At 43.5% G+C, this 13,511-nt stretch overlaps 1 protein-coding gene across 1 annotated transcript in view; it reads left to right on the forward strand.

Annotated features, from left to right (window-relative positions):
- The first annotated feature begins 3,432 nt into the window (after positions 1-3,432).
- RGS7BP (regulator of G protein signaling 7 binding protein) overlaps positions 3,433-13,511 on the forward strand; it is a 118,245-nt gene continuing 108,166 nt past the window's right edge. Inside the window, exons 1-2 of the mRNA XM_065874409.1 lie at positions 3,433-4,282; positions 5,198-5,364. Of these exons, the coding sequence (XP_065730481.1) occupies positions 4,118-4,282; positions 5,198-5,364 (332 nt within the window). The 5' untranslated portion in view covers positions 3,433-4,117. The remainder of the gene's footprint in view (positions 4,283-5,197; positions 5,365-13,511) is intronic.

The raw sequence follows: 13,511 nt of genomic DNA on the forward strand, positions 1-13,511 counted from the left end.
GCAGGCTCAGCGGCCATGGCTCACGGGCCCAGCCGCTCCGTGGCATGTGGGATCTTCCCAGACCGGGGCACGAACCCGTGCCCCCGGCATCGGCAGGCGGACTCTCAACCACTGCGCCACCAGGGAAGCCCACTTAATCTCTTTTTACACTAATAGAAAATAATTTGATTATTCCTTTCAAATCTTTCCAACTTCTCAGGATTCAGCATCTTAATGTATTTTTCTTCGCCTCTGTCACAGACCCACACAGATAAGGTCCTTTACCATTTTTGCACAGCCCACTTTGAGATGTGCATCTCTGGGTCGCACTGTGATTCCTGATAGCACCAATTTGAAGAAACTTACCAGTTGTTCATATTCACTCTTAACTAATACTCATTTTTTTAAATTCTCAATTCTAAATCAAAACAACTTCTCTAAAATTACCATAGAGAGAACATGAAATGTAAGGTGGATCTTATATTGCAGTGAATCTAGGATGTGAGTTGAGTCAAAGTTGTATACCTATAGAGGACCCATTATCAGAATTGTGCCAAAGTTGGGTCTAGATAACCAGAAAATGTACCCTTGTTATTGGGATTTCCAACTGCACTTTACCCTTCTATTTGGCAGTCAGCCCCAGGAATGTAAATTCATGCTGTTTTGAATGAGGGGGAAGGTGAGGGAACTAAGTCTGCCTGCTGCTATTCTGATTACAGCATTTGTCCCTCAGAGAGACAGCTCTGGGATTGATGCTATTTTTCTTCCCTCTCAGAAAATGGCGTGGGCTGTGTATCAGGGAAGACCAAGGGGCACCTACAAATGACAATTTCTGCTTAATCGCCCAGCAGGTTTCCAAATCTGTGGTCCTTCAGATGTGCCCTTGAGTCTGACCCATTTATTCCCTCCCCCACCCTCCACCTACTGCAAGAAATATGGCATAGAAACAGAGCAGTGCAATTGTGTTGCATTTTTTTCTTTTAATTTGTTGAAATGGTCTCTAGGCAGAAGAAGCGGGGAGTAGAAACCAGATGGCTATAGCTGAAGTAGAAACCCACTACTAAGGAGCTTGGAGATGCTCAAATCTGGTGGCAGTATTTCCCTGCAGGGACAGGAGATGAAACAGCAGAGTGGTGACAAAAGAGTTCCAGAAGACTCACCTCCAGTGTCCTGTTTTCTCTATCCTAGGTCCACACACATGTAAAATGCAGTCCCTTTTTCTTTAATTTTCCAAAGCACCATGAACCTTGGGTTAGAGCAGACTTTTAAGTTTGGTAGTGGGGAGAGAGGTAGTTAGTGGTAACACAAGGGTCTATATCACAAGACTTAATTTACAAATGAGTATTATCCATCCTTCCTTCGCCTCCCTATACCTTCCCTCAGCATCCCAACCACTCACCAAATCTCAGAAAATTTCACCAAACCACCTGATGTGTTCTTCGACCTCTCCTCCCTACACACATGAGGTAGAGAGAAATTTGAGACTGAGGGAAAAAGGAACAGTCAGAGTTGGCTAAGAGTTAACCTCCTTATCTTCCTACATTTGGGGAGACTCAGCCAACAGAAGAGCCTTTCACCCTGGTCTCCCTACCATCTAAACACCTGGAGGATAATAGCACATCAAGGTCTGGGGTGGGAGCTGATGCTTCTCTCCCGCACTCGTCCTTAGGGGAAAACTGACTCAATCTTTTGTGAAGCACTATGAAAATGCAGCTGAATATCCATTCAGATATCCCCTAGTTAGGGTTTTTTCCTCCCCAACCAAATACATGGTATCTTTTTCAACACTATTTCTCCAACTCTCCAACACCAACTGGGTGTCCTACAACTCAATACCTGGAGTTAGCGTCAGTCCCCACATGTTTAAGGGCTCAGACCCACAAATCTGCCCTCACTGCAGAGACCAGTCACAAGTATAAAGTCCCCAGATTACCTATACTTCTGTTCAACTTGGCTACAAATTCGGGGGTTCCCACAAATGCCTCTCAGATTTGGTAATTTGGTAGCATGATTCACAGCACTTGGGAAAGCACTTTACTTACCAGCTTATTATAAAGAATACGACTCAGAAAGAGATGCGTAGGGTATGGGAGGGGGGAGGGGGAGATGCCATGCCCCATCTCTGAGTATGCCAACCTCCCAGCAAACCTATGTCTTCACCAACCCAGAAGCTCCCTGAACCCCATTGTTTAGGGGTTTTTATGGAGGTTTCATTATGTAGGCATGATTGGTCACACTATTGGCTATTCATGATTAAATCAGTCTCCAGCCTCTCTCCCTTCTGAGGAAGTTGGGGGGGGGGCGGGCTGAAAGTTCCAAATGCCTAATCAAGGCTTGGTCTTTCTGGTGACAAGGGGCTCCTATCACCCTTATCACTAGGGAAATTACAAGGGATTTAGGAGCTCTGTGCCAGGAACTGAGGACAAAGACCAAAATATCTTTCTTATTATACTACCCCATTATATTCACCTGCCTTGTAAAAACTTTCTGGAAATGTCTCCTTAGGGTGTTAGCCTTTCTGGCTATTTCTGGCTCTCCCTCTCTGTGTACTCTCTATAACCCCTTAAGAGATTGACCAGAAACCTCCTTTTTGTTCTTCATTAGGCTCTGCAACACATAAGTAGTTCCCCTGTGGCAGACTTCTTTACCTGTCCCCTCCAAACAAACCATTCATGGGAACAAGCATTCTCAGAGCACTGGAGTTGAATGCCCATGCTACCTCTCTTCCTTCCAGAAGAATCTTAGGATGCCAATGGTAAGGGTGAACTTAAATGGCCAAGGAACTCACCCCCCAGGGCCCCCTTTCACACAGTCATCTTCCCTACTATCCTGGGCCACCTCCATTGGCCTCTGGGTCACTGATGTCCCATAAAGGAGAGTTGAGTCATTTTGAGTGTCCAGGGAGGCCTGTTGGCTCTTATTTGTTCAAATCTCTATTGGGAAACTCTCAGAGCTGGGTCCTGAGACCCAGCTGAGATTCTGGAATGGAAGACCAGGAGCTTGACTCGTTAAGATGGGATGGGATGGGTTGAGGACCAGTTTGACTGAAGCCCTCTTGCGTTCTGCTCCCACTGCTGCAGGTTTCTCTCCCGGCACATGGTGAACATAGACAAAAACAAAAACACCACAACAAAACTCCCGGAAACAGAGCTATTTTTAAAAACCGTTATCAAGAGATCTTCCTTCTGAGGCAAAAACCTCACTCCCTCCTCGTTGGGCTTTACTAATCTGTGGCCCCGGAATGTGTTGGAAGGTGAGGGCCTCAAGCTCACACTGGTTGATCTGAAATCCGTGTTTATGTCCCAGCATGTGGCAATGTGCTCCACTCTGATGACACTTTTCGTTTCTAATAATAGAGCAGATGAAGTAATATTGCAATTGATGTTCCCGGGGATTTGATTGGATAAGTGCATAAACCCTGGAGGGGGAAGGGGGTTGTATGGACGGATCACATTAGTATTCCTGTCCTATCAATGTGCGGGGCCGCGAACAACGTCAGCCGGACCGATTCCCTGCGTCTGCCAGTCCCGCCACGGATTCATTAGGGATCCTCAAACAGATGAGCCCCGTGGAGACGAGGAATCAAGACAACGACCAACAGCCTGCTTCGGGGACTGCCAGCCCTTCCAGGCCTGGTGACGGGGGAGGGAGGAGATAGACGAACGGAGCGCCGCTGCGGGAAGACACCCGAAGCTAGAGCGACAATCTCCCCCTGCCCGCCCTCCCCTCCACCTGGCAGCGCAGGCTTTGAAAGCTGCTCACCCATCTGAATGGAAACTAGGAACCGCCGGGCGGCGTGTTCCTTCTCGCCCAGCCTTGCAATCCATGCCGAGCGGAAGGCAGTGCGAGCCCGCGCCAGCGTCCAGCTCCCGGGACAGGGCCGGCAGTGCTGCTGAGCAGAACTTGACCGAGCTCCTTCCTCGCTGCTAGTGGAAGCGATGCTGCACGGCACAGCCAGCGCTTCCCCGGCTCTCCTTCAAGCTGAAGGTTACCCACCCGCGCAGCCAGTCCCAAGCCTGTGAGCGCCGCGCCTCGGGTCCCGGCTCCGGCTGCTTGGCGGCGGCGCGTAGGGCAACTACCTGGCCGCCCGCGCCGGGGCGCACTGCACCAGCGGCTTCGGCTTGGTGGATGTGTATGCATGAGTTCTGCACCGAATGGGCGCAAAAAGCGCCCCAGCCGGTCCACCCGCTCCTCAATCTTCCAGATCAGCAAGCCCCCGCTGCAGAGCCGGGATTGGGAGCGCAGGGGCAGCGGCTCCGAGAGCGCCCACAAAACCCAACGAGCCCTGGACGATTGCAAGATGGTAGGTGGAAAATTCGCCTCCTTTTGTTTTTGTTTTGTTTTTTTTTTTTTGGAGAGGTGGGGGGAATCGTGTACGTTAATATTTTGCCTGAGTGCCAGGAACTCCGCCACCCTCAGCTCCTCCATGCCGGTCACGTGCACATGCACTATTTTTAAATCTGCAGTCCCCCAGATTCGGGGTGACACCCGGGTCGTACTGGCCCCGCCAAGAAGTGCCGCTGAAATGGTCTTAGGGTCAGCGGCTGTAGGTCGTGCCTCTACCCCCTCGGAGAATGGCAGATAGGAAAGACACGGTGAACTGGCTGGCTCACCAGGGAGGGAGGGGCTGAGTAGGTAAGAGTGCTGCTTTGTGGGGAGACAGTAGCAAACAAACCCAAATAGAGTGCACGGGGCTCTGCGGAGGGGACGAAGGTTCCAGCTCAGAGGCTGTAGCCGGTCTTCCCGTCAAGCTCGGAGCCCGGCCGGAGCGGTTCAGTGGTCCGGCAGGAGGTGAATGGTTTGCCTAATATAACCCACCTTTGGCCTTTATCCCCAGGCCAATTCAAATCCACATCCCAGCTGTGGTAGAGGGGAGAATTCTATGCGAGAGTTCCCAGCATCACTCTCTAGTTACCTGGGAGTGGCATGGTAGCTCTCCAAATATGCTCTGGCTCTTCAGAAACTGAGTCTGAACGGGTGGCGGCAAGTAGGTCTGGAAACAGAGCTTCCATGACGAGACTTACTGATGAAAAATAAACGCTTGCTTTGGATGAAGAGAACTTACATCTTTGTGCCCCAATCTTTAAACAATCTGTAGGCTCTTTAGCAGGAGATTTGGGGAGGTGTCTCAGGGGTCAGCGAAAGCCTCTGTTTAGGTACGCAAAATAGGAAACTTCCTGATCAGTGTCTTACGAAAGAAACTCACTCTCTTTTCCAGCTTGTCCAAGAGTTCAACACGCAAGTGGCCCTGTACCGAGAATTGGTCATTTCTATCGGGGACGTCTCTGTCAGCTGCCCCTCACTCAGGGTGGAAATGCACAGGACAAGAACCAAAGGCTGTGAAATGGCCCGCCAGGCACACCAAAAACTTGCTGCCATCTCGGGGTAGGAGACTCTTGGCATTATTTGGTAATTCATATACATGATGTGTGCATGCAGGCAGATATTTATGGTGACCGAGGCCTGAGAGATGTTCTCTGCAAATGTGAGGTTTTAACCAATCACCCCGAGATCAGGATTTTCTAGAGAGCTATGAACAGACTGTAGACCAAATTATAATCCAAAAGTTGTGTGATTCTTATATATGTATTGAATATTTGGGTTATTAAGTGATTTTTTTAAAAATTAACTTTCAATATGCTGGCCACATGTTGGAATTTGGGGCTTAAGATGTTTTTGCAGAATGTTTGGGCACCAAACTGAAGTTAAATCATCATGCCTCAAGATTATTTTGTCATCTGCTGCTAAACATCTACTGCACAAAAGCCCTGTGCAGTAGGGGAAAAATCTTTGCTGAATCCCAGATTTACTAAACTATTTACACCATGCGATAAATTCCTATGATATCATTTAAAATAAATTCCCTAAAATAAAGTCTTGGATATAAATTACTCTCTTCACTGTAGTGTATGAAAGGGAAGTTTTAACATGAGGAAAGCTTTTTAAAGATTGGGGAAATTCACAAATCTAACTAAATTTAAGCTTTTTGTGCCCCCCCCAATTATTTTTATTTCTTTTTATTACATTTATGGATTCTCATGCCTAATTTAGGTGATAAGACAGTGAGTGAAAACTTCTCTCCTGAGACCGCAGTCACTCCTTCCCGATCTCTCAATAGTGGGAGAAAAGTTAGTCCTGGATTTTGTTAAAAGTTCCTATTTTCAGGTAAGTACAGAGAGCAAGGAAACACAGGACTCCTTATGCAGATACATTGATTTAAGTGTTTGATTTGGTCTGGATATAGCTTTTATCTATTTGTCTTCGTGAGTATGGTTTCATCACAGTAGAAGTTCTAGTTAGTCAGACTCTCCTGATAATGTTGCAGATTGATCACTTGTAGGGATTGTATCTAATTTACTTTTTTGAAAGAGTCACTCTTTGTTATCTTTAATGCCATTAATATATACAGTGACAATTATTAGTATATAAAGGATAGAAAGCCATATGTCGCCTCTCTTAATAAGTAGTCTACGTTTGACAACAGACATTTTACATGATGAAAAATGATTCACTGTGCTAACCTCCTTGAAGTGAGAGATACATAAAATAGTTGCAAACCTATTTAATTTAGTAGAAATATTGAAAAGTATTATCCTTTTCTGTTTTAACTGTTATACTATACTTAACAGGAAGTAAATCTGGGAGTGAATCTAGGAGGTGGAAAGGAATTAAGTGTTTAAGGAATTTGGGGAAGAAATGCAGCTGTGATAAATCTCAGAGAAGAAGAGAGAAAAACAATCAGAAACACAAAAGGGAATCATGGTGGACTGAAAACTGTGGAGAAACAATGATTCAGAAGGAAAAAGAGGGCTCAGGGCTAAGGAACTGCATCTTTGTAAACTCTGTGTCCAAGAGTGCATGGTATACTTATATCCAGAGTTCCTTTAACTTGGAACTCAAATTGATATGTTCTAATGAGAGAAGATGGACTGGAGAAATGAACAAGGAGTTCAATTTAGTCTATTCTGCTACACACATGAAATTCAGGTTCTTCTAAAGGTTTAGGAAAGAAAGAGTCTGAAACTATTGGCTAAAAGTTGAGTTTTGAGGATTTGAGGTCAATTTTATGAATTCAGGGGGTTATAGCCCTTTACTACTTACTTACGTGTTATCTGAGGGTTGATGTTATTGGGGGCAGTTTTATAAGAATTAGTGGGAAAATAGGTTGTTCTTAGAGGCTTGCGAAAGTAAGACCAACTCTGTAGAATGTTCTAGAATACAATTCGAAACATTTTCCTGCTTAAAATAACAATGAAATACAGTTTAACCTTCTTTCTAAAAAATGACAGCAATATTGAAGGAAATCCCTTTAGATCCTCACCATCTGGGCTCCATTAATGAAGGATGTGATTCCCCTTGGCGGAATTCCATTCCTGATATTGCTAGTTATGTGGGCTCTCATTTCAAGCTTCATGTGAAGGCTGGTAGGGAGGCTGTAGGATTTACTTTACAATTTAATGCAGGGGTAAGAAAACAGTGATTCCTGGGGAATGTAGACAGAAAGACTAGATTTCTGGACTGCCCATGTTTGCTGGCAAAATCCATTTAGTTGATAGAATAATCCTCTGAGGGAGGGATTAGTATCCTTATTCTACAAATGGGTCTTAGAGAGGTTAAGGAAATTGCCCAAAGACACACAACTAAGAAGTGGTACAACTTTGATTTGGCCCCAGGTTTGCATGCTTCTGAAATCTGTGAACTTTCCTCCATATAATGCTGCCATTCAAAAAAGGTGTCACGTAAAAAAACAAAGTACTGAGATGTGCTAATGTATAGATGAACCTCCCAAAGAGTACACAAAATGAAAGAAGCCAGTCACAAAATACCAAGTATTATATGATTCCATTTATATGAAATGCTCAGAGAAAGCAAATCTATAAGAAACAGAGAGATCAGTGGTTGCCTAGGGCTTGGAGTGGGAACAGGGTGTGAGTGCAAATGAGCTTGAGGTATCTTTTTGGGGTAAAATGGAAATGATTCAAATTTGAATTGTAGTGATGCTTGTACAACTGTATGTTTTCTGAAAATCAATGAATTGCACGCTTAAAATGAGTGAATTTTATGGTATGTAAAGGATACCTCAATAAATGTTTTTAGAAAGGTATGATCACCATCAAAAAGGTATGATGAACTCATCACTTGACTTTCATTGGCTTTATTCTTTTCTACATATGTAGCCTTTAGCTAAAGGCATACGAGCTACAGGGATGGGATAAAGTAAATCTTGACTCTCCATGCATTCATCAAGATGCCTGCCTGATAGTGGTCATCTAAGCACCAATGCGTTGTTCTTTGTAGGAATACAGGTGGGGGGAAAGGCAGGACTTGAAGGAGTAAATGAATTGTCTCATTTCTTACCAACACAGACCACTCCTTTCTTCTCTACCACCTGGCTCTGGGGCCAGAGGAAGAAGGCAGTGTTGAAAGTGGACAGGGTAAAAGGAAAATGAGGCAAGATAAACAGAGAGGAAGAGCAAAAACAGAGTTGGATTAAACCACACAGGTAGCCCATGGCATTGTGAGACCTCTCTATTGAGACCCACAATTTCATCATCCCTAAGGTCTTTAACATTTTAATGTCTCTGAATTTACAGTTCATTTTACAATGGATGATGCATCATATTGAGTGGCAGCATCTTTTCTTTCCTAATGGTACATAAAACAGTGGTGTTTCTTACAATGGATGATGTCTAAATTTAATAAAATACAGTTTGGGTTAAAAGTAAAAAAAAAAAAAAAAGAATTAAGCCACAAATGCTACATCCCTTTCATCCCTGACCAGTTGAAACCCTCAAGGAACGGTGAACACAAGAGAAGAAAACTTGGACTGTGTTTCTCACTAGCTGACCCTGGGTAAGAAGGCCATCTTCACAGATACAACTGAAACACTTTCTCACATTGTGTTTAGATCAGCAGAAGTTCAGGTACAGCCTTTTCTTTCAAAGGCATTGGATGTTTTCTGGGCAGAGCCAGCCAGCTGAATCCAAAGTCTCCTCTGAATGGCTTGATTTACCACAGTTAGTATACCTTCACCATGCTGATCCTCTCCTAGGCATTAGAGCTAAGAGGGGCACTGCTCGATGTTTCTGTGTATGTGTGTGTGCACACACGCACATGTACACACATCAAGGGTAGGCAGTTGTCTGGACCCTGTCTCCTTGAACTTCCCTCCACAAATGACTTCTGAGACATCTTTGAAGAATCCCTAGGGCTCCATGATACAGAGAGTACTGATTTAGCAAAATATCCTTGTTTTATGTTTGAGGAATCTGAGATTTGGAGGATTTAAAGTGACAGCTTGGTCGAGTGTACATGAGGATTTTACAGTCAGGCAAACCGGAGCTGAATACCATCTTCGCTGACCTTGATGGAATTACTTACTCTCTAAATCTCAACTCCCTTATCTGTAAACTAGTTGTCATGCTCACTCCTGGGGTAGTTGAGAGGATTTAGGGAGCCAGGTGGGTGATGCCTACCCTGACAGGGGTATTCTGCCAGTCCCAGGCTGCTCTAAGACTGGAACCCAGGTTTCATGCTCTCTGGTCTAGTGCCTGTTCTATCAACCACACCATCTCCTGAGAGTGAAGAGAGAAGAGTACAGCATATAAGCTAGGAGGGCCCAGAAGAACCAATAACCTCCAGCAAACCCCAGGAGTTTATGCTATGGTGGTGGGCTGGTCATTAGGAGTCCTTTTCCTTTGCTGATGTGGTACCTTTGTTGCACTGGATATTCACACCGTGACCTTCTGTTAGTGGCTGCTGACTAGAGTGGAAGTGAGGTTTGAGTATGCTAATGTGAGAGGCAATATAGCTGTCGTGGGAAAGAGCATTGACTCTAAATCAGATTAGACCCAGATAAAATCCTGATTTTACCACTTGCTAGGGATACATGTGTACTGATACTGCAAATTGCTTCATAGGGTGGTAAACGGCAGTGCGGCACAGCGGTTAAGTATTTAGACTTTGGCGCTAGACTGCCAGTGTTCAAATCTCAGCCTTACCACTCATAAATAGTGTGACCTTGGGCAAAGATGCTGTCCTCTCTGCCTCAATTTCTTAATCAGCAAAATAGGGCTAATAAATAATGGGACCAAACCATACAGTATTCTGAGGATTGAGTAAAGTAACATACAGGAAGCGCTTAGAAGACTGCCTAGCATACAGCAAATGCTATTATTAAGTTCAGATTAGTGTTACTGTAATTACTAATAAGACATTTAAAATTCAGGTGGTCAAGGTACATTTATATAAAAAAAAATCTGCCCCTCAAATATTTTTCAAATAAATATTTTAGCTGAAATAAATTTTTGTTTACTTTGGTTTCTTACATTATGTTCTGTCTGAGGAATTTTCTCGGTTGAAACTTCCCAGATGGCTACCAAAAGGCCTCTTCTATAATATCTTAAAAGCAATATGGAGATGTGAAAGTTCAAAAGTAGTTAAGTTTTGAAATACTTTCTTGGTATAAATCAACCTAGATTCTTCATTAATCATAATATTTACAAAATCTTTTGGCCTAGCTCTGGTATAAGCTATGTGGACAAAGCTTATGCCATTGGACAAGACTTAAATTCTCTGTACACCTCAATAATTGAATTGAATGATTTCTGAGTTGTCCGGCTTCATCATTCTAGTGTTCTATGTTAATTCGTGTAGAATCACATAGATGATGTTTACAGAACTGAGCTATGAAAAAATCGGCACATGCAGGAAGTTTGATGATTGAAGTCCAGAAATAATTTGTCAGGATGTGAACATACTATGATCACAAGGAGAATCTTAATCTCCTAATGGCTTCCGGGAACGACAGAATGATTATCCTAGGGATCCATATCCACAGATTTTAGGTTTTTCCTTTCAGCAATTACTTTCCTGGCCAGCCACGCCTGTGTTTTTCTCCTTTCTCCTTGCATCTCTCCTTGTGTTTTTTCTTCTAGTTTTTCGGTCTATTTTAGTTTTGTTTGATTCTTATTTGACTCTTCTGCTCTGTATTTTCCAGCCCCCCTTTTTGTACATTCCCTGTCGTGTTTGCTAGGATATTGAAATGGGAGAGAGAGAATACAGAACTGCAGCTTAGTCAGTGATGCTTCCTCTCAGCACTTTGGCTGAGACTGCAGCAATTACGTGGGGTGGTAGAGAACGGAAGGAGTATTTCTTGACCATGGAGGCAGCTCACTCAGCTTTCTTTAATCCACATGATGGAGGAGGCCTGAGGTATAGTAAAATAAGCCTGGTTGGCAAGCATGCCAAGGCCACCTACACTGACCTTTATGTTTCCTTCCTATTACAGGTGTTTGGGTTTTTAAATTTTAACTCTCACTGGTCAAATAGTGAAAGGTGAGTTATATCTGCACCAAAAGAATATGCTATCCATCTGAGGTAATGATGGGAGCACAATTCTGTGTCAGTTTTCTAGGGCTATAGTAACAGAGCACCACAAACCGAGTAGCTTAAACAGCAGAAAGTTCTCGTCTCACAGTTCTCGAGGCTAGAAGTCCAAGACCAAGGTAAGGCAGGGTTGGTTCCTCCTGAGGGCTGGGAGGAAGAGTCTGTTCCTGTCTCTAGCCTCTAGTGGTTTGCTAGCAATCTTGGTGTTTCTTGGCTTGTTGAAGTATCTCTGCCTCCATCTTCACATGTTCTTCTGTGTGAGTGTGTGTCCATATTTTCCCTTTTTATAAAGACACCAGTCTTACTGAATTAGGGGCCCACGCTACTGTACCAGTATGACCTCATGCTAACTTAACTAATCACATCTGCACCAACCTATTTCCAAATAAGGTCACATTCTGAGATGCTGGGTGTCAGAGCTTCAACATATGAATTTGGGGGGTGGGGAGAAGAAAGTTCCACCCATAGCAAATTCCCTTCACCCATCTGCAGTAGAATACACACTTTGGGTTGTTTGTTTCGCCCAGTGGGGATGGTGTTTTGCCCAACACTATCTACATACTTTCTCAACACTTTTGCACACAGACTTCCCAGCACCCAGTGTTTTATCATTTGCAAGACTGTAGCTCATGTTAGGGGTGGGGTTTGTGACCATGGAATAGAATGCTTTCTGTATGAAATGGATGTGTTCACAAAGAATCCCCAATATGGTTAGCACTTTGCTATAACCAGTTTAGTTACTGCTGTCTGAAGGTGGAGCAAAATCCAACTGCCAAAGAGAATGTTAGGAGGAGGTATAGATGCACCTACAGTCCACACGTAGGACGTTCACTTTCTCTGATCTGCATGGCTAGACGTGATTAGGTGGTGGTCCCTCAGTGGTGCTGATTCTGTTGCTTCAGGGCCGTAGCATACTCAGGAGCAAGTGACAAAGGACTGCCTCACACCAAATTAAGGAAGTGTGCTATTCTTATCAGCCAAACTAAATGTGATAGGGAATCTAGATACATGGTCTCCCACTGCCAGTTGAAGTTTAGCCTTTTTATGTTTTGAACAGATCTAATGACTTTCACCTTGTTAGAGCTTTCTAATAGATGTTCCAATTAGAGGGAAAATTAAACCTAAAACAAACTCTAGGAAACTCATCATCACTTTATTATTTATACTGTGAAGTACAAGAGGGCAAGGCTGTGTTTCATTCATGTTTGCACCAAGTGCCAAGCTCGTGAGGAAATGTGCATCTTGTTTGTTCATTAAGTTTGCTTGGTATTTTTAAATCTATTCTTAAAAGACACTGTGTTATATACTTCAATTTAAAAATCAACTATACTTCCCTGGTGGTGCAGTGGTTAAGAATCTGCCTGCCAATGCAGGGAACATGGGTTTGAGCCCTGGTCCAGGAAGATCCCACATGCCACGGAGCATCTAAGCCCATGCACCATAGCTACTGAGCCCGCGCGCCTAGAGCCTGTGTTCCGCAACAAGAGAAGCCACCGCAATGAGAAGCCTGCGCACCGGAACTAAGAGTAGCCCCCATTCGCCGCAGCTAGAGAAAGCCTGCGTGCACCAACGAAGACCCAACACAGCCAGTAAATAAATAAATCATACATAAATACTTTTAAAAAACAATAAAATAGAAAATGTTGAAAAAATCAAATGTAGTTCAATAAGAGGAAAAAAAGAAACTGTGTCTTGACACAGACACACACTTTAGTAAAAAAGGAGCAAATACATTAGCTTACATTTTATATTTCTATTACATTTGACTGTTATTTCTTTCTGGTTTGTAACTATAAAACCAATGTTGGTTTTTAAATGAGAGAACTTGAAGAGCACACTTAATAGTGTTTTCTGAGGCATAGGGGTTCCTTATTATAAGGAATCAGTGGGCAGTGTGTATTTTAGAATTACTCAGAAGGTAATCATGTTTGAGGTTATTTGATAAAATATCACCCTAACATCTGCTTGGTGGCTTTTTAGTGAATAGTTAAAAAACCATTTTCTATTGAGGTCATTTTTAAAAAACCATTCTTTAAACTTTTAGCCCTTGCAAGTTTAGATGTGTCTCATCCAAAAAGATATCTACATACAGCAAGCTCCAGAGCAATAACTAAACCACCAGTCAGTTCATTTATTTCCTCTGC

This window comes from Phocoena phocoena, chromosome 3 (genome assembly GCF_963924675.1).
Source record: "Phocoena phocoena chromosome 3, mPhoPho1.1, whole genome shotgun sequence".
NCBI lineage: Eukaryota > Metazoa > Chordata > Mammalia > Artiodactyla > Phocoenidae > Phocoena > Phocoena phocoena.